This window comes from Centruroides vittatus, unplaced genomic scaffold (genome assembly GCF_030686945.1).
Source record: "Centruroides vittatus isolate TY-2023 unplaced genomic scaffold, ASM3068694v2 scaffold_1167, whole genome shotgun sequence".
NCBI lineage: Eukaryota > Metazoa > Arthropoda > Arachnida > Scorpiones > Buthidae > Centruroides > Centruroides vittatus.
In genome coordinates, this window is record NW_027122671.1 from 2,275,198 (window position 1) to 2,295,640 (window position 20,443).

The 20,443-nt window shown below is 32.9% G+C and overlaps 1 protein-coding gene across 1 annotated transcript; it reads left to right on the top strand.

The window, feature by feature from the left end:
• Positions 1-2,219: 2,219 nt before the first annotated feature.
• LOC136986731 (ras-related protein Rab-33B-like) lies at positions 2,220-13,447 on the top strand. The gene is made up of 2 exons (XM_067284324.1): positions 2,220-2,641; positions 12,333-13,447. Exons 1-2 carry the CDS (start codon positions 2,459-2,461, stop codon positions 12,804-12,806), a joined length of 657 nt encoding a protein of 218 aa, XP_067140425.1. The 5' UTR covers positions 2,220-2,458; the 3' UTR covers positions 12,807-13,447.
• Positions 13,448-20,443: the final 6,996 nt, after the last annotated feature.

The window sequence follows — 20,443 nt, forward strand, 5'->3', positions numbered from 1 at the left end:
GAGTTAGATACATGTGTCACAATCAGGGCCGGATTTACATAAGGACATTTGGGGCCGGTGCCCAGGGCCCCCACAAAACTATGTTTAAACATAATTTTTTTTTCTATTACTGCGACAACCTAGTGTGACCTAATCATGAGGGCCACAGGCAAAGAAAACCAAACCTGGAAAAAATCTATGAAACATCGGAAAATTTCGGGAAAAAATTTTACATAGGTATTTTTCAATTAAATTAAAATAATTAGTTTTACACAATAAAATATATGTATGTTTACAATAACCTTATTTTTAAATGAAATTTACAACTTCCTGGTTGAAATCTAGTTGAAGGTACAGTATTTTGTGTAAATTTTCTAAATCATGAAATTTGCCTACTCTTAAAGGAGGACCCCCACCGAATTTGTGCCCAGGGCCCCTGGATTGGTAAATCCGGCCCTGGTCACAGTGCCGGGCTGCAGTTTGTAATCATATTTTTAATTTATTTAATTTAAAATATATGCTTTCCAGTTCAAATTAGAACTGTAGTGTCTTTCCCCTGTACATCATACTTTTTTGTTAGCAATAAAGTCGTACCAGTCATATATCTGACTCCTTTCAGGGGAAAATTTTTGAATTGAAATAACGCAACTTCCAGTTTACATCAGAAGTTCGTATATTGTTAATCGGGGCCTCCTGCCCCTAAACTTTCTATATCTGGTCTTGACTTTTATGTATCTAACTCCGTTATCGAGATTCAGGAAGGACGACAGTGGGAATTTACAGGTCTACAATTTTTTTTTTCAAATTGCAGTCCGATAAACCTGAACACAGGTATAAATGTGTCTCCAGGCACATCATTTATAGTTGGCAAATGATAATCAATATTATCAAAAATTCGAAAATTGTAAGCAATGGCTTAAATATGTCGAATGTTGTAAATTATATTTATATATTGTTCTTTAATGTTCTAGCAATTGTCAAACAAGTGGTACTGATGGGGATTGTTGAATCGAAATGCATTTATCTCAATAAAGACGACGAAGAGAAGTAAATCAATGTTTATTTGATTACTTTTTAGTGACTATTATTTAAAATAGTTTTATCTCGGATGAGCAGTCGGAAAAAGAATTTCTATTTTTTTAACAATTAATTACATTTTCAAATACACAAGAACCGATTGAGACTTTTTTTAAAAAGTCTTTAAGGTTATACTTATACTTTTTAGATGTTTAAAAATTCTCCTACATGCATGTTATAATTCTAATAATCTAGATTATGTGTTACATAGCCTATGCCAGGGGTCCCCAACCTTTTTGTACCTAAGAGCACATTCCAGAATACCGGCTGGACGACGGGCACCATTTATTTTTTCAAGGTGAATTTATATTTGGTCATAGTTAACAGCGCCGGATTAAGCTTCTAGCGGGCCCTAGACAAAATTTAAATTGGGGCCCCATTTAAATAAGTTGCTTCTAAACAAATCTTATATAATGTGACATTAGCATGGGTGACACCCGGTGCGGATATCGTGGTGTCACCCAGGAATATTTCTAGATGGTGCGAGGGATATCGTGGCGGAGATTACTTTTGACATACGGATGGCTGTTGACCTTTTTTTTTTTTTTTTAGTTAACGACTGCTAAAATTTCTAGGCCACTCCAAGTTACGGGCCGTACACGTTTCCCTACTTAGATTTTACGGTATTCAGAACGGACCGTTTTACTTCATTTCAGGTATGGGAAATTGAATTGGTGCAGATTTGGCGGAGGGGAAAAAGAGATCGGTCGCATTTCGCTTTGTGCTTTCATCTGTGTTGAACGCCATTTCTCCTTTTGAATGGTTAATCATTCAAAGTGAAAAAACTTTCACATAGCATTTTATTGAAAACCAAAATATTTTTATTTTTATCGTGGTCGCACAGTGGCGGGCACGCGTAAAACGATTGGCGGGCGCCATGGTGCCCGCGGGCATAGGGTCGGGACCACTGGCCTATGCTTTAAGTTTTATTGTTAAACCATTTGTAGAATCACGTTTACGCTATTATTTTTTCATTTCTCGAAATGAAATAAATGTTTATTATAACGCAAATATCACATACAGCATTTAATTCTAAAATAAGATCTAAATAACTGTTGTTATAATTCCATTCTGCATCGAAATATTTCCCGCCGTGTGGGCTCTGAGGCCTTTTCCAACAAGCTTATGGGTTCACCAGGCCCACAGTGGTGAAAGTCGGGGCTCGGTGTATTCAGAAGTATCAGTCCAAAAATTTCTTAAGGTTTTCCGACCGCTCGGAGTTCGATCCTGGATCTTCCAGAGAGGAAGGCTGATGTCTTAACCGCACATTGAAATATTTATTGGTTTAAATCGATGAGGAAGGAGCGCCTCTAGTGCGAGTTGCCATTTTATCAGTTTGACTGAGTTACTGGCTAAAATGAAAGTTAAAGTTAAATATAAGTTAATTTCTCTTCCCGATTAAATGTCGTCAGGTTTTCGGAATGATGATTTAATATTTAAAGTTATTTTAATTGGAGATTCGAATGTAGGCAAGACATGTTTAATCGAGAGAATATGTCACGGAAAAATTCTTGAAAAACCCAAAACTACGATCGGCTTTGATTTTTACTCGAAAACTATCACACGCAATGGAAAAACTATTACAGTAAGAATTTTTATAGTGAATATTTTATTGGTTTAATGTTGAAAAGCGAAATGATAACATTGAAAGTTCCTTTTGTATTAAACAACGTCAAACAAAAAAGAACGGACACTAAATGTGTCTCGAGTCGTTTTTATTAGATTTATACCGTAATAGATTACGTATTATTACTTTGATAGCTCGCAATGTATTTAAGTAATATTAATCGTTTACATATTCCAAATCTGCCACGTGGTTCTAATTTAAATCTTTTACAATCATTTTAAAAATGGCTTGACAAGTTATTTTCCCTTTTGTGAATTATATTTTTGCAGAACTGTTCATATTATAAGGTGTAAATATATAAAAGACTGTTAACAATTTATTTTTAACTATGTGTTCATTTCTAATTAATTATTTTTATTTTATGAATGTAAATATTTAAATGTAATTTTCAATGGCTACATAAATCACATAGGGTAGATGTACCAGTTTTGGCCAGTGTAGTACCAGTTCTGGCCAGTGTAGTACCAGTTCTGGCCAGAAAACAAATTTAACTTAAAAATATAATCACAAATGAAACAAACTTTTATTGTTAACTATGTGAACAGTTAACAATAAAAGTTTGTTTCATTGGACAGATTTGAATATGTGGTTATTATATTTTTAAGTTAAATTTGTTTTCTGGCCAGAACTGGTACGCTGGCCAAAACTGGTACATCTACCCTATATCGAGTTTGGAGTAATTTTTATTACAGTATTGTAATCAAAATATAAGTTTGGCTAGTGAAATAAGCATTTCACATATTTCCCATTATACTACAAGACATGAATAGTTAGATAAATTACAACAACATTACTACTGTATTTCAGTTCAACATTAAATCTTATAACATTAAAATCTGCATAACATAATATGGCTAAAGAGTTATATTTATGAATGTTTCTAAAACTAGATACCTAATCTAAAGCCATAAAATTGAAAAATGTTTCTGAAAGATGCAAAAAGTTAAGATCTCTATTTATTATATTTGTAGCAAAGATGTCAACTTTTTAATTTTTACAAAAAAAGCTACAAAATAATAATTATTTTGTAGCTTTTTCTTTTTTCGTGTCACGAACTGGTGATGGTTTGGTGAGTGATATATTTACAATAACCCAGTTTTCGAGATATAGTAAATTAGATTATTTCATAAAATAAGTGCTTCAGAGATCACTGATATTGCTCAGAGATGCTCTAATGTTCAGCCAAATTATTGTAAGGGCAACAACTTTAAGGCACAAAATAAAGCTCAAAAGCTTTGACAATGCTTGTTTTTCTGATTCATTATTATGATGACACTGCTTCATACCAAACTTCCTGTAGTTGTAGTCTGTGTAATTTGCATTTTATTTATATGTTGTGTCTTACTGTCAAATCTGTTTCTGGTATTATTATGCCACAATGTTCAAAAGTATTCTTTATTTAGAAGTTTTTGCTGAGCTATACTTTTCATCCTGGTTTCATCAGTTATTTTTTTTTTAATGGGATTTCAAGTATTTTTCAGTTATCTGTAACTTTGTAATGGAATAGTTTTCATGATAATTCTACAGTTATCTGTGATAGTCATATGATAGCTTGCACTAACAAGTAAGTCATGTCATTTGATAACTGACCAATAATAGCCCATTTTTTTAAATTTTGGAATATTATTTCAGAAATGTTTTATTTTTAAATCATTAGGTTTGTATTAATTAATAGATCAAAATAATTTCAAGATGTGAAATCAGGTGATAATTATCTGAGATTACATGATAATTCTATTTTCACATGAGAGTCAAACCTGCACTATGTGTTGTGACATAATAGCTGATTGACCAGTGATATGCTAAAATTTTTAAAAATGTGTGATTCTTTTACAAATACTTAACATTTGTAAATAAAACCTTCAAAAGAGCAAATAGAAGCAGTCAGCTCTTGAGCTATTAAACATATGTAATCTCAGATTGTTTGGTAGCTTCTTTTTCACTGTAAATCTAGATGACAAAATGCTGATTGTGTCCAAAATAATCTAACAAATTTATTCAAAATTAAAGATGTCCATAGTATTCATCATGGACACTATTTTAAATTTCATCCAAATCATCAATGTGATTGTGTGAGATATTAAGGGTCAAAAGTTAGCACTTTAACATTAAATATGTGGCAGAGCTTTACTATAGAGCAAGTAGTGCTCTATAGTAAAGATCTGCCACATGTTGAGAAATGCCACAATTTGTGATACATGTTGTACAAAAAAAATTATTGAACCAAAAATGCTTGACTTCAGGTAGGCCACAAGATGTTTTCCTTTTGCCTTCCTTTCCTTGCCTTACATCTTTTCCTTTTGCCACACAGCAATGCAGGGGAGGCTGTGCTGTGATATCAGTGTCATCACAGGTGATGAAAACAAGACCAACTTTACTATTTTAAATGGGAACCCATTTTTTATTCCATATTATGATTCTACATCAAAAACAAACAAACTTTTATCTAAAATATTTTTTCAAACGATGCATATGTCAGAAGTTTTGAGTGTGTGAAGCATTATACAGCTGCACACCAATGCAAACATGCACCTGTGAAGTTTATTGGAAAAAATGAAGAAAAATGCTTAAAAAATCATTAATAAACTATTACTATTTGGAGGAATCATTCATTCTTTTCAAATAATGAACTGATGCAAAAACTAATGCTATAGCTTTTTAACACCATAAAGTTTATGATAAAGAAATGTTGATCTTGATTGACTGAAATAGACCACTCTATATACCTTGTATGTTTGTCTACAATATATGTAATCTAAGAATGTTTGTCTACAATATATGTAATCTAAGAATGTTTGTCTACAATATATGTAATCTAAGAACCAATTTGACACGAGCTTGGCAGGCATTGATATTATTACATACTTGCCAACCTTTAGAATAGGGAACAGCTGGGACGTTGGTAGAAAAATGCTGTTTTTGAATAAAAATTCTGACAGCATGAAAAGTGAAAAAATTCTTTATTAACATTGATATTGCACAATGCTTATATTAAATACTTTTAATAAACAAAATTTAGAGTTATCTCTGCATATATCTTTAAAGTTATTGCCATAAACACTATCAAGGGTTTGGCAATATAGTTTTATACTCTTTTAACATTACAATTTTAAAAAAAGTCAAATATTTTATGGGAACACATCATAAAGCTAGGTGTAGATTTATGATGTGTTATGAATCTTGATATTGCACAAGTGTATCCTGTTATATTATATGCTTTTGTGCAATGTTCTACTTTGTTAATAATTTCTTTTGTACAATGTATTCATGATAGTTGCTATGAGTCAGTTTGTTGACTTTCACTGCAATTATTAAGGGTAATAATTTTTCTGGTTATTTATTTCCTATCTCTGTTTTTTTCTTACCATACTGAATATCTTTTCCTTTTGCCACACAGCAATGCAGGGGAGGCTGTGCTGTGATAAATCCATCATCAGCCTTACCATGGGATTTGTGGAATCTCACAAATCTCAAACGACCATCTTCTTGAGAAAGTTCATACCATACAGCCTGTATATTCTTAAGTGATGAATCAGATGTTTCTTCTTTTTGTGTGGAGAAACTGTAGCACTGCTCAATAATTTGTTACAGAGTATGACTGTAAAAGTCATTTTCTTCTACTGATGAGGTGGCTATAATTGATTTAACCACCAACATGACAGCATAAACAGATCACATTTGAACTAAAATTCTCATACATATACCAACATACATATATAAAAATATCAATCTCTATTTTTTCCCAATTGAAAGAATCTGAGAATGTCATTCTGGTTTGCTTCAGTTGTTTGTAATAAAATACAATGTGTTTGGCATATATATTGGTGTTAGACTCATTAAATGAAGTGTTTGTGTGATAATATCAAATTCTTTAAAAACAAAAAAGCAGCCTGTCCACTGACAGAGCATACAAAACACTGCTAGTCCATGCCAAACACTGATGGTTGGCAGCTATGTCATTATTCTAGACAGAGTTTGTGTTAAAGAATAAAGATATCTTTTTTTAAGGAAAACTCATTTAGTTCCAATTTAAAATTTTGTGAACTTCATTATTAAGAGATAAATATCAGATTCATTTATGTGAATCAGAATACTCAAGTTTTTTACTGATTAGTATAATAGATTTATGACTGCTAAAAAGCATCTTATTTGTATCATTATAATTGATTTATTTATTAAATGTTTTTAATTTTTACAGTATATATTATGTAAATAAGTTTTGTATTTTCATTTATACAATGGATTATTTTACCATTTATTTTTTCTATAATTATAAATACATAGGAATATGGTTTAACTAAAAATTTATGCTTGTATGTGGACAACTCTGAAAGTTTCTAGATATGTGTAAGTCTCTATGCTGAGTTGAGATATCCCATTTGATTACATTAAGATGACACCAGTCAATTTCTTTTGTTGTTGAGAATTAATAAACTCAATTCATAGAAATGGAGGTTTCACATTTTCCATGGAAAAGAGCCTAACTTACTTTCATATTAAAATATAGATTAATTTACTTATAACAACTTACATCTCAAGTTTGTAGATAAGCACAATTTTTGTGATCATGATTATATTATGGGTTGAGAGAGAGAGAGAGAGTAAGATTCAGGAGCCAGAGAATCAAGATATCTCTGAGCCAAAGTTCTTTGGAGTCCACTAGGGTTTGGGTCCCGAAACATCTCGTGTCTCGAAGTCACAGGACTTTTTCTAAATTTAATTGTCTCGGGTCCCGGGACTTTCGGGTCAACACTCGAGACACGCTTGTCGAAATTGTATTGTAATAATTTTATTTTCAAAAAGTCATGATAAAGTTTATTAGCTTTATTAAATTAATTAGCTTAATTAAATTATATTTTTGAAGCTCAAAAATTGCGTAAAGAAAGCGTTGATTGATTTAAACATGTTAGACAAATGGAATGAAGACAATCTTCTTCTTTTGCAGTCAATCGTTACTTTATTGCAGTCAGTCAAGATAGCTGTAGAAGTCTTAAGCCAGCGGTCGGGGAACTGGGGTAAATTACCCCAAATGGGATAAAAAAGAAATTATTGGGGGTAATAAGGAATTTCTCCAAAACCTAAAGAGTAAAAGTTTTCAATGAAATTATTGTGTTCCAAAATGATAATTTTATTTGGTTTGTCTATTATTTATTATTTTCAGTGTAAAATGATTCAATAAATAGTGTTTAATTTAAATTTGTATCGATTTTCTCCTTTTCAAAATGAGGGGGGTAATGTTGACTTACACAAATATATTTTGGGGTAATGGCTAAAAAAGTTCCCCAACCCCTGCCTTAAGCAGACAAAACTCTTCATTACTCACAGCCGAAGCAATAATTGATGTTTTACTGAAAAAAATTCAATCGACAACGACAAATGATAATCTGGGGGGATGGTTCTTTGAAACATTGAGAGCCTGTCTAGAAGAAAGATCACAACGGGTTATATATTTGTTAAAATATTTGCATACTGGCCACCACAGCTCTCAGTCGCAAAATATGGATTTTTTTTTCTTCGAATTTGAATAAAACTGCACTTATTGCTTTTGCGGAAGATCTGTATTGCAGACTTTTTGAAAATATCCCTCGTATCCAAACGCCAGATTTGGAAATAATGGACGCCAAACCCAGTACCAATAGTTCTACAGTACACAACGAACCCGATGAGTCGTTTCAAAGTCAAATGAAACAGGCAATCAAAAAAATCAAAGAAAATGTACCCGAAATTCTTGCAAAAAGATCAAGAGCAACATTTAAAAAAGGAGTTCCAGTTATTTGAAGCAACCAGAAAACGTACTGAAAGTTTGGAACTACTTTATAAAACCAACATCTGTTGAAAACAAGAGTGTTCTCCTTGTCTAGAGGCATTATTACAAAAATCAGAAACAGATTGTCAGACAAAGCTGTAAATGCTCCGATTTTTTTAAATGCTTATTTTATTAAATCAGAAAAGAAGTCTAATTGCTAGTTTATTATATTATTTATATGACTAATGAATAGAGACTAGGTGATGATTATTAATGATTAGTATGATTACTAAGTTGGTTTTATAATTATAAGATTTTACTGTCAAAAAATGAATCTATAATTATAAGGATTAAACATACGAAATGTTTAGACTTTAATTAACATTATAAATGCAAGGATTTGATTTTATGTTCAATAAATGTTGATTTTTACTAAAATTGCTTTTTTATTGATACATTTCACCAAAAATGAACTCGATTCTAATTTTATTCAGAGAAGTCTCGAAGTCCCGGGACTTTAATCGTGGGTTGTCTCGTGTCCCGGCACTTTGAGAATGTCGAGACTTCTCAAACCCTAGAGTCCACAGATGATGTTTCAGACACAAATTGAGAAGAGTTGGATTACCAGGGGGATCTGAAAATTCAAATAACTTTTATTCACTTTCCTTTAATGTTTAAATTCAGTAAAATTTAAACAACAGAGATGCAATTTTTTTCTAATAGGTAGTGTTTCAAAATAGTGAGAGAACTTCTGTTTTTCCTGAATGACAATTATAGATCTCCAGTGTTTTGTTTTCTTTTGTGAAAATTCTCTCCACTTTCTGTCCAGAGCAGTTTTTGTTATCCAACTTCCATCTCTCTTTCAAATCTCACCTTACATATATCTCAAATCACAATTATTATTTGATTATTAACACATAGTTTCATAATAGAATTAATTTTTATATATTAATCTAAACTTTGATCTTAATAAATGTCTTGCAACCATGTGTAACTTTTTCAATACTGAAGTGTGGCTGCCTCACAGGTACAAACCAGTGGAGTGCCGTGACATTTGATGATAGGGAAGCTGGGTTTCTGTAAGAAGCCGACTTCCAGGGGCAATCAGTTAATTCCGCTTCAGTAATGGTCTAGGGTCCATTCGTACATGGGTTGTGGCTGTAGAGACAAAGACGACAAGTATCTGACAGAAACCGTTTATTTTAAAATAAAATATACATACACTATGTACAAAATAGTTTGCTTTAGGACAATCAGCCGTTCGGACGTCCTGAGCGTCGATGTGGTTCTTCGATGGTCGATCGAAGGTGGCTCCGGGACAATGGCGTTGACAAGTCTGTAAGGCATGGGGAGACTTCGTCCGTTGGAGTCGGGAACACGGTCTAAGTCCGAAGTGGCACGGGTTACAGATTGGCACAATAGACGCGAAATTTTTTATTTTTATTTTTATTTTTATTTTTGCGCGCGTTGACACACGGCGTTCGTTTTGGTTATTCGGAACGTTAACTGAATGCCAGGTGTCCTTGATTGTCGGAAATTATATCAATCTCCGTTCTTTCTTTTGTCCATTATGATTGGTCGTTCTCCCTCAATCACGCTTCCCGAGTGATTTGTCCCTCGTTACTAAACGTAAAGAGACTCTTACCTGGAGAGTGAGAAAAGTCAAAATCGAAGATGAATTCGATCTTCCACCGATCATAGGACGACTTCCTTCCGCGATTTATGGTTTCTGCCTGGCAATTTGATATAAACAATGGGTGTCCGACTACAAACAACTTTTACCTATGTTTTCTAAACTAATAAATTTTTCTGTAAATTAACCGTGTTTTCGCGTCTTTCGTGGCAGGTCAGACCTGTCCGGTACATGACATTTCCATAAAAGTTTTAAACAAATACTGGAAATGACAAAAATAACAATTTATGTATTTTAGTTCTAAAATACAAATAATACATACATAATTCAAATTGATACGATACAAACAATGATAGAAAAACTTGTTTTTTTAATTTTTTATAAACTAACTCTATTCGGCGATTTTTTCTGCAAAGTCGTTAATTACTTTATCATAAAAGTCGCTGGTCGTCGATTCCATCAACGTATTTAAAAGCACTTTTTCTATCGAAAGCAACGCTAGCGACGACAATTTTTCCTCCCACCGAGTGATCTTGGCCAATGTATGAATTCGATCTATGCTCAAAAAACTGCGCTCAACAGACCCACTGGTAGATGGTACCATAAAAATTAATGATATTAAATCATATAATTCTTTTAGTACGTCTTTCTTCGGATCGACATTAATTATAATATGTTTTATGTCTAAGAGTTACTTGTCAATATAATCCGGACACGAATATAAATATTGCGATTCACTACGTAATTTAGATAAATCAAAAAATTTTCCATAAAATTTACTTAATTTAAAGAATTAAAACACGCTTGAAAAAATTGTTAATAATTTTAATATTATGAAAAACATCTAAAAGTGATAAAAAATTCTAAAGATTTTATGTCTGAAAATCTGTCAATATAATTATAATTTTCTTTTAATTATACTGTAATTAAATATAACTTTGCAAAAAAACGTACATAAAAATAACATTGAATACTCTTTACTTTTTAAATCTTAAACAATTCACTTAGTCAGACAGCTTTCTACCCATTGGCTAAGGGATAGAATCGTTGGAAGCATTACACATGTGTAGCTTCCACCAGCTAAACCGGCTGAGGTTGGTGCTCTGTAAAGCGCATACTCCAATGCCCTATGGCTGCTTTACACCATTCAGTTATTCTCGCCGCCGTGGAAGCTGTCTCGTAAGCGCTTCCATTCCGCCACTGACATTCGAATATACAGTAGCAATCTTATCGTTTTTTTCACACTTAGTATAGAATTTTTAATAAGATACATAATGCAGTTATAATAAAATATTAATTTTAATTAATTCAAAGTACATTAAAATATGAAAATTTATATTTTAGAAAATACAAGGGAAGGTCATTGGAAGGTGGATGCAGCGCTTCCACCGCTTCCAATGACGGCACGCCACTGGTACAAACTATTCATATGCAAATTATATCATGTCTTGAAGTACTCCCTACTACATTTTACATAGCATTTTTCATCTTCCCAAATCAACTATAGAAGTAATCACCCCACTAAGTTTGTAAGATGCTTTCAACATGCTATCTGTACAGAATATAAAAGCTATCTCTTCTGCACTCTGGAAATTCCATCTCTAAAGTAGTTTCTTTTCTTGACTTTTCAGAATAGAAATTAGTCACCAGATGCCACACGTCTTGTGGGTATATGGTTTACTAGTTAAATAATTAATTTAGCAAGTAAAGCCATTTCTTTGTCATTGTGTATGCCAAGGCATTGTTGTGGTAAAGCAGGAAGCCTTAAAGTCTGGTCTCTAGATGTTTCTACTGGATTACTTGAAAGACTTAAAGTTATGTTACCATTTATTTATTTTAACAGTGAGTCTTTCAATCCTCTAGGCACATAGTTGCAATATGATCTAGTCTGTCAGTTTCCATTTTGTTTTCACCTCATATGGAATGAAGCATAGTTTGAGAAATGATTCTTGCTGAAAACATTAGAATAATTGACCTGAGTTAAACCCCATTTAAAACTTTAAAACATTGCTTGAAAATGCTTCCAAATCATCTCCATTGCAAATATTCAACAGAATGTCAAATATATTTCACTCCATTTCTGAATTGTGGGAGATTGCAATAGCATGACATTTATTGGCATACCTACTAAACAAGAGTTATTAAATTCAGCTAACTGCTATACTACATTTTTTTACTTTTCTCATATCCAGAAACTTTCAGTAAGACCCATGTATAAAATAAGTATTTTATAGTAATAATTTTAATTATTATACTATTATTTATTACAGTTACAATTATGGGATACAGCAGGAATGGAACAATTTCGTCAAGCTATGCCACAACATTATTATAGAAATGCAAAAGCAGTATTATTTGTTTATGACATGACGGACAAAAATTCTTTTGATAATATTGATAAGTGGATTGAAGAATGTAGGAATTATCAAGAAAATGATAGAGTTCATTGGATTTTAATTGGGAATAAATCTGACTGTGTTGACAATATTGTAATTTCTACAGAAATGGCAAAAAATTATGCAAGTAAACGAAACATGGATTTATATGAAACTTCTGCAAAAAATAAAATTGAATCAACTGCTATAAATACAATTATGCTTGACTTGGCAAAAAAATTGGATACTTCTAAACATATTGTCGTCAAAAATGTGCCACGTCCAATTGTAATTAAACGAAGAACTCAGGCTCATTCAACTCTAGTCAGAGATCAAATTATATCTGATTCTTTTTGTAGTAATTGTTAATTCAATGAACTGTGATATTCAAAAGTTACATTAACACATAATTCATTTAAATTAACACAGTATTACATTTACAATTATGGGAAACAGCAGGGATGGAAAAATTTTGTCAACCTATGCCAGCTACAATATTATTGTAGAAATGAAAGCAGTATTTGTTTATGACATGACAGAGAAATTCATTTGTAGAAAGTACTTCTAATGATGGTGAAAAATTATTATAGTTTGGTAAAACCATTTTCTATTAATGCATGTTCTTTCAAATGTGCCTTTACCTCAATTTTACAGTTATATTCAATTGTTGATTTGATATATAATAAATAAATGTGTAAATAAAGTAAATAAATCATGCATGTTTGTTATCACATGCATAATAATAAAATGTATTATAAGTTTTTGTTAAAATTATTTTACCAAATCTCTGTCAAATCATTGTTTGATTATTATTGAATGATTGAGTGATACTCAGAATTCAAAATCATAAGTAATTGAACTTCAAATCCACTTTGAGTTCATTTTTGGCATATCAATTTTCAGAAAAGAAATATTCTCATTAAAGCTATTCCATGAAATGAAATTGTTTTGACATTCATTCACTTTAACTCTTCTTGCAAAGTGAATTTTTATTATTGTGAACACTTCTACATTTTGGTACTACCGAAACTGTGTTGTTATTTGTATTTGGTATACTGGCACAATGAAGTGATGCTTAATCAACACTGGGCGAGTTTTCAATCTTTATTTAGTACGCTATTTTACATATGCGTTTCGGGCTCTTGCCCCTCTTCAGCTCAGTTTAAAACACACACCTGCGAACAGCATGTAATGGATTGGCAGGCGACAAAAAAGTGCATGACAATTATTACGGTATCTATAAATACAGTTCTCATACGACAGTCATACATTGGTTTCCTCAAGATCCCAAGCACTAGCATATAGATAAAATATTTTTTGCAGGGTGGATGAAACAAGGATTGGTTTTACAAAGGTTGCGCCTAATAACAGTGTTTGAAAGTAACAAGTTATAAAATTAAATACAATTAGTGTTAAACAAATTAAATATGAGTGTTACAATTCTTTCCAGACACATTCTTTTTACCGTAATAATTGTCATGCACTTTTTTGTCGCCTGTCAATCCGTTACATGCTGTTCGCAGGTGTGTGTTTTAAACTGAGCTGAAGAGGGGCAAGAGCCCGAAACGCATATGTAAAATAGCGTACTAAATAAAGATGGAAAACTCGCCCAGTGTTGATTAAGCGTCACTTCATTGTGCCAGTATACCAAACTTCTACATTTTCATATTTTGGGATTAAAACAACCGTTGTTCATTACATAATCATTTATAATTAATGAAATAAATTTGAAATGTATTTTAACTTTCAAATAAATGTTTTGGTTTTGTCAAGTAAGAAAGAAAATTACATTAATGAAACAATAAATATGTAAGGTTGTATATTATTATTTTTTCTATAGTTTGAACGTGTATTTTTCCAAGATGGTTTTTAAGAGTTTAATGACTTTCAAATGTAGTATATTTTCACTAACAGTTGCCACAATAGCCAGCATTGTGGTGCTTTTCTCTTTAAGTGCTGTATTGATGCTTCCTCAGCTTGGTGGAAGATTTTGGAATGTGTACTTCATGTATTTGTTGAGTGATTCTCTAGACCTAGAGTAAAGGATATTTCACACACACTTGGGGATGTGGTAAGATCAAGTTGGGGCTTTGTCACTACACAATAAACCAAAAATTGCATTGTTGCGCTTTCCTGTTAGTTGCTTGTTGCCCAATCTAATGTCCTTTCTGAAGGTGTTATCAAATAACTTGTGGGGTTCAGGGCTGTTAAGATGTGTATTACACGTTTTGGGTACGGTCCTACTACCAGGTGTGTTTTACCAGACACACCGTCAATTGAGACGAAATAAATGATTAAGGCGTGAGGGTAAGAGTCACTCCGAAGTCCAGGAATGAGCCTTCAGGAGGAAGAATGCAGAGTCAGATATAATCAACTAAAGGGAATTCATTAGCAAAAGAAAATGAAAGTTCAGAACAAAGTTATCAAATCAGATTTTTTGGAAATTTGCCTATTTTTATATTATACAACAAGGGGGTACCTAATGGGAGGATATTCGAACTACGCGGCTCACAACATACTAGGTAAAGAAGATGTCTTCTCTCGTCTGTTCAGACAGTTGGTCAGTCTCTTGGTCCTGTTTTACTCTCTCTCTTTCTCTGTCTTTCTGTACGTCTTTCTCTTTCTGTCTCTCTGGTTCTGTCTGACCGCCTCTGGTCTACTCTCTCTTTCTGGTTCATCCTGTCTCTGTCTTGTCTGCTGGCTTGTCTGCTGTACCGCACTAGTTTGGACTAGACTAGCTTGCTTTAGACTGGATTCCACTAGACTAGAGGCACTCAACTAGCTACACTGGCTGCCTGCACTCTCTCTTCTGTTGTCCTGTGTGAATTTTTTTGATCGGGCTGGAGCTATCTTTTTAAATACTTCCAGCATGAGAAGGTTTGTCATCTGGTGATGATTTATTGGTAGTGTCGTCATTGGGTGATGGTTTATTTTGTTATTTGGTAATGACATTGAACTTTAGTAGAGTCATCATCGCGTTGATGTGACTCATCTTTGTTTTGTGACAGTTCTAATCATTATTCATTGATTGCTTTGACTAAGTTCTTCGTTTAATGTGTAAACATTGTAGAAGTCCAAGCCTCGTTGCGACACTCGGTGCCGTGAGAAAAAAGGGGGAGTACGATGTTTCCCATTTTTATGTTTTTAATCCTTTATAAATTAGTTTAATTACTTAATTGCTTCTTCCTCTTTTCCTTGGCATGTTGTGAGATTTCTGATAGTTGGATAATTAACCATCTTATTCAAATTCATTTATTTAAATCATTTTAAGTTGATATTAAAATTTGGAAAAGGCTGAGTCCCTGGATTGGTAAAATAGGCAAATTTCCTCATACAACTTTGGTTGTTGTTTAAGATACAGTTAAAGTTCTAACAAAGTTCATGCAAATACATAATTAGCAAAAAAAGTTAAAATAAGGTGATTAAGCAAAAATTATTACAAATATCGTAAATAACAGTTCACAAATGCTTACATCAAGGTATTTTTGGAGGGGGCAAATGTTGGTCTTCACACAGGTCCAATCATGGATGAAGAGCAGTGGCATGCCGTGACATTTGATGATAGAGAAGCTGTGTTTCTGTGAGAAGCCGACTTCCAGGGGTAATCAGTTAATTGTGGGTCAGTGATGATCTTGGCTCCATTCGTGTCGTTTGTTCGATAAGCCAGTAAAAACCGTAGACTTCTCTAAATGTATTTTTAATATCACGATTACATTCTGAATCGCTAGCCACGATATAAGGGCTAAAATTATAAATAAAATAATAAAAACTTACTCGGTGAAATAAAATGTGTGGTGGATGTAAAGTACAGTACATACTCGTATCTGGTACAAAATATTTTTCAATTGTATGAATATACTTTTAAAGAAAATTATAATTAAATATAGCTTTGTAAAGAAACATACATAAAAATAACATAAAATCTTCTTTACTTTTTAAATCTTAAAACAATCCATTTAGTCAAATAGCTCCCTACAAGTGACTAATGGGTGGAATCAGAGAGAGTCCTGGTAAGTGCATGCACGCGGGCTGCCAAATCCCGAGGGTACCGATACCAGTCAATGTCAAATGCCTCTTGTCGCATCACTCGTATGCCTCAAAGAACGCAACAAGATTGTTGTACATTTTAAACATTTCTCGCTTTTAAGTAAAATTCCAGCTCTTTCAGCAGGGTTTTATTTATGTCCCCAATTTCCTAATCTCTTAATTATTTATTCTTAAGTAGAAATAAGTTGAAACCGGTTACTTTGTACTTGAATATTTGTAGTCTTGGGAAAAAGTGGAAAGACAAATTTTTATGACAACGGATACATAAATCGTAAATTTAAGGAAAATAAATTCTAGAGCTTTTTTGTACCTTATGCATCTTTCATTAAATTTAGTTGTAAATGATGCTGCCAAAGTAATAGTTAATTTTTTAACATTGTACAAGATTTGTACACGTCTTTTTTTTCTACATTTCCTTGTAGATGGGATGGATGTATCACTGGTTTAACATTGAAATCCGTAGGTAATATAAGATGGGAGAGCAGAATAAAAATATCAAATATTTTAATGGATTTTTTAAAACTCCTATCAACTATACAGAACTATCATAAAAACATCATACCAGTAAATTCTTATCGGTTGGGTTAAGTTATAAATCTCATGATTCACATAATCGGGCGAGGGCGGCCAAATATCTAACAGGCAGGCTGCTAACAGCCTAGGACCGGTCCTGGATAGAATTGGAAGCGTTATACGTGTGTAGCATCCACCAGCTAAACCGGCTGAGGTTGGTGCTCTGTAAAGGGCATGCGCGAATGAGTGTAATCTGGCTGATTGGAAGCTGACAATACAGCGCTTCCATTCTGCCAATAATATTCGAATATACAATAGCAATCTTATCGTTTTTTCACGTGTAGTATAGAAATTTGTAATAAGATACATAATGCGGTTATAATAAAATATTAATTTTAATTATATGAAAATAATGGCACAATATGTTTTTATTTTTTAGAAAATACAGCACTTTCAATGACGGCACGCCACTGATGAAGAGGTTTAATCATTTTTGGGGGTCTTAATGGAAAATAAACCGAATGGAAGTAAAATTCATCTTTCCTTAAATGCAGCAACACAAATTGAGTTCGAAATTAGATATTTCAAATTATATTCGTCTTGTAGAATTTATTATTATTTTAATAATTTTGATTTATCGTCTACGATATTTTCATTACCGTGCATGAAAACTGTTCGAATTAAATCCCGATCTTCATAATTTATCGTAAAAAGTACGGCTGGAGACATCTTTTTTATTCTTCATTTATTCTGACAAACTTCATAGCACGACCGATGTCCACCCGTTAATTAATATGTTAACCTATTGAAGAATCCAAGATGTAATTTTGACGAGTCAAAAACACCAAGAATTTTTCCGGAAGTGGTCTTTTCGGATATGTCTGGCTCTCTTCCTTGCCTTTCAGTCACCCAATTGCGGATCTGGTAGAACTTGTAATGAGCTGGCAAAAAAAGACTACTTTGTGCCTTAAAGTGCGAAAAGAAATAAATAAAAAAAAACGCAAAAAGCTAGACCTCTTTGTCACTCAAATGCACAGTAGTGCACAAAGTAACACAATCCTTTTTTTTACCCAAAACATTTTATGTGACAATTTTTAAAAATCTATATTCGTGGGGGGAGGAATATATACATGTCACCGTGAAAGACCGAAATTAGAGAATGTCGAGATTCTCCAGTGAATGTCGACATATACGAAAGACCGAATATTTGGTTATATTATTAATGTTACGTTAGGTTAGCTTAGGTTTAGGTTAGATTAAGTTAGGTAAAAAATGTCCCCGAGAGAAGCAGCTGCAACTATTTCGAGAAGTGGGACGCAGGGCTATACACGCTGTAATTGCAAAAAGAAGTGTTCCATGACTAAATGCTATGAACAATATTTTTATTCAACATTTATATCAGTGCATGCTGAATGTCGACATTTGTCAGTGTAAGTGAGAAATAATGATATTTAGCAAATATTTCTTACCTACACGAAACAACTGTGTGAATGCTGACATTCGCCAGATTTCGGTCTTTCACAGTAACACATACATATATATTAATAATACTACAATAAGAATAAATGATTTGATTTTATTTGTATTCGGAAACGCGACACATGGGTGATCTATAGAAGGGAAATGCCTTCTCAGAGCGCTTTTATGGTGAACGGGCTCATATTTAGGTGTTACTCATGCGAAGAAAACCGTGGAAACTCCACGTGGAGCAAAACCACAACTACCAATGTTCGGTGGTTTTATCTACTTGGCCACTGGTGGGTACAGAAATGTGAAAAAGGAATATGTATTTTAGAAATATTTCTGTTTTTTCTGCCGGGTGAAGTCAGTGACAGAAAAAAAATTCTATTTGAAGCCACAGAACCATCGTCAAGGTCTCATCCTTCTCAGTGGGTTTTTGTTTGTCCAGAAACCCCGTAATGAATAGGCAGAATCAACATTACGGGGAAAAACTGGAATCACGCCATTTCCACAACGAAAATGTTCATAATGTATTTGAAAGTTTGTTTGAAATAATTATTACACATTGGAATGATGCATCATACAAGCAACACACTACACACTTGTTCCTTATCGGATGGTTTGCCTACAAGCTTTTCCACAATCTCCTTAGGCGGGTTTCTTTTGGAAATCAATGTACATAATATGTGTTATATTTACATATTGTTTACAGTACAGTACACAATAGGGTTTCTTATTTCCCGGTCTTTTGCTTGTCCCGGGATTCCGGGATAAAAGTGAACTGTTTCCCGGGATCCCGGGAAATCCCGGGATATAATAAATTATTTTTAAAATATAAAAAATATCTTGAAATCGAATGATATCATTATTTTTCATTTTTTAAAGTAATTTAAGTGTTCTACAACCTCCAAAATCGTATTAATAATGATGTGTAAAATATGTATTAAAAATACCTTTGAATTACGTAGAAAATTCACAAATAAAAAAAAATTTGTTAAAGTTTGTTCGAAACTGCTTATAACAAAAATTGCCTACGAATTGAGTTAAAAATTTAAAGAAAAAAACTGAACTTTGATCAAACTTCTAACTTAGAAAATGATATTTTTTATTTAAATAAAACATAATACAAATATTACTGTAAATTTTTATAATGAGATTTTAAGAAACAAAGATGGTCGATACTCCGATCACTCAATCTGGTTCTTAATTTGGTAATAAAAAGTCCTGCTGCCGAGAATGCCCTTTCTGATTCAATCGATGTGGGTGGAATCGTTTTTAACGCATTTAACAGAAGACAGATGATGTGTGTTTTTTCACCTGTAGCCTCAAAGATTTCTATTTCGTTCTCGAGACGCGTTTCAGTACTGCTTTTGTTGTCCACTTTTCTTGATCTGTCTATCTCAGCTTCTTTGATAGCAGCATCAAGCTTTTCAGCTAAAGTCATTGCAGATGAGCTTGCGACATCTGGTAGTTGATCTGTATCACCGGAAGTAGAATCAGTAGATACTTCAAAAAGACGATCTAACATCTGTTTTGCTGATAAAATTAACATAGTCTTGGTTGGTAAGGCTGGCAAACTTTTTTCACTTGGGAAAGTTGAAACTTTTCCATAATTCTTTCCACTATTGAGATATTGTATGAGGCCAGTCAGTTTTACATTTCTTCTCTCTGCTATGCGTCGAATAAACGACTCTTTTAGTCTTCTTGAAAAAGGTGTGTTTAGTTGATTTAACTCATTTATAATAAAAGAAAAAATACCTTCCGATGAAAGTAAAGTCGATCCTCTGTTGCCAAGCTTTTCTGCTCCAGCTTTTAATGGCTGCAGTGATGCCACGATGTCACGAATTACAGTAACTTCTTGTTTGTCAAGATCAAAATTGTCCGTATCTTTATTACAGTCAATGATTGCTTTCGATATGGATGATCTTATTTTAATAAATCGCTCTAACATGGCTAAAAGGCTATTCCATCGGGTTTTGGAATCC

Excerpts from the sequence above, each read along its gene's own strand:
- LOC136986731 (XM_067284324.1), top strand. The coding sequence starts at position 2,459 with ATGTCGTCAGGTTTTCGGAATGATGATTTAATATTTAAAGTTATTTTA. Across the intron at positions 2,642-12,332 it reads GCAATGGAAAAACTATTACA|TTACAATTATGGGATACAGC; the intron begins GTAAGAATTTTT and ends TATTTATTACAG.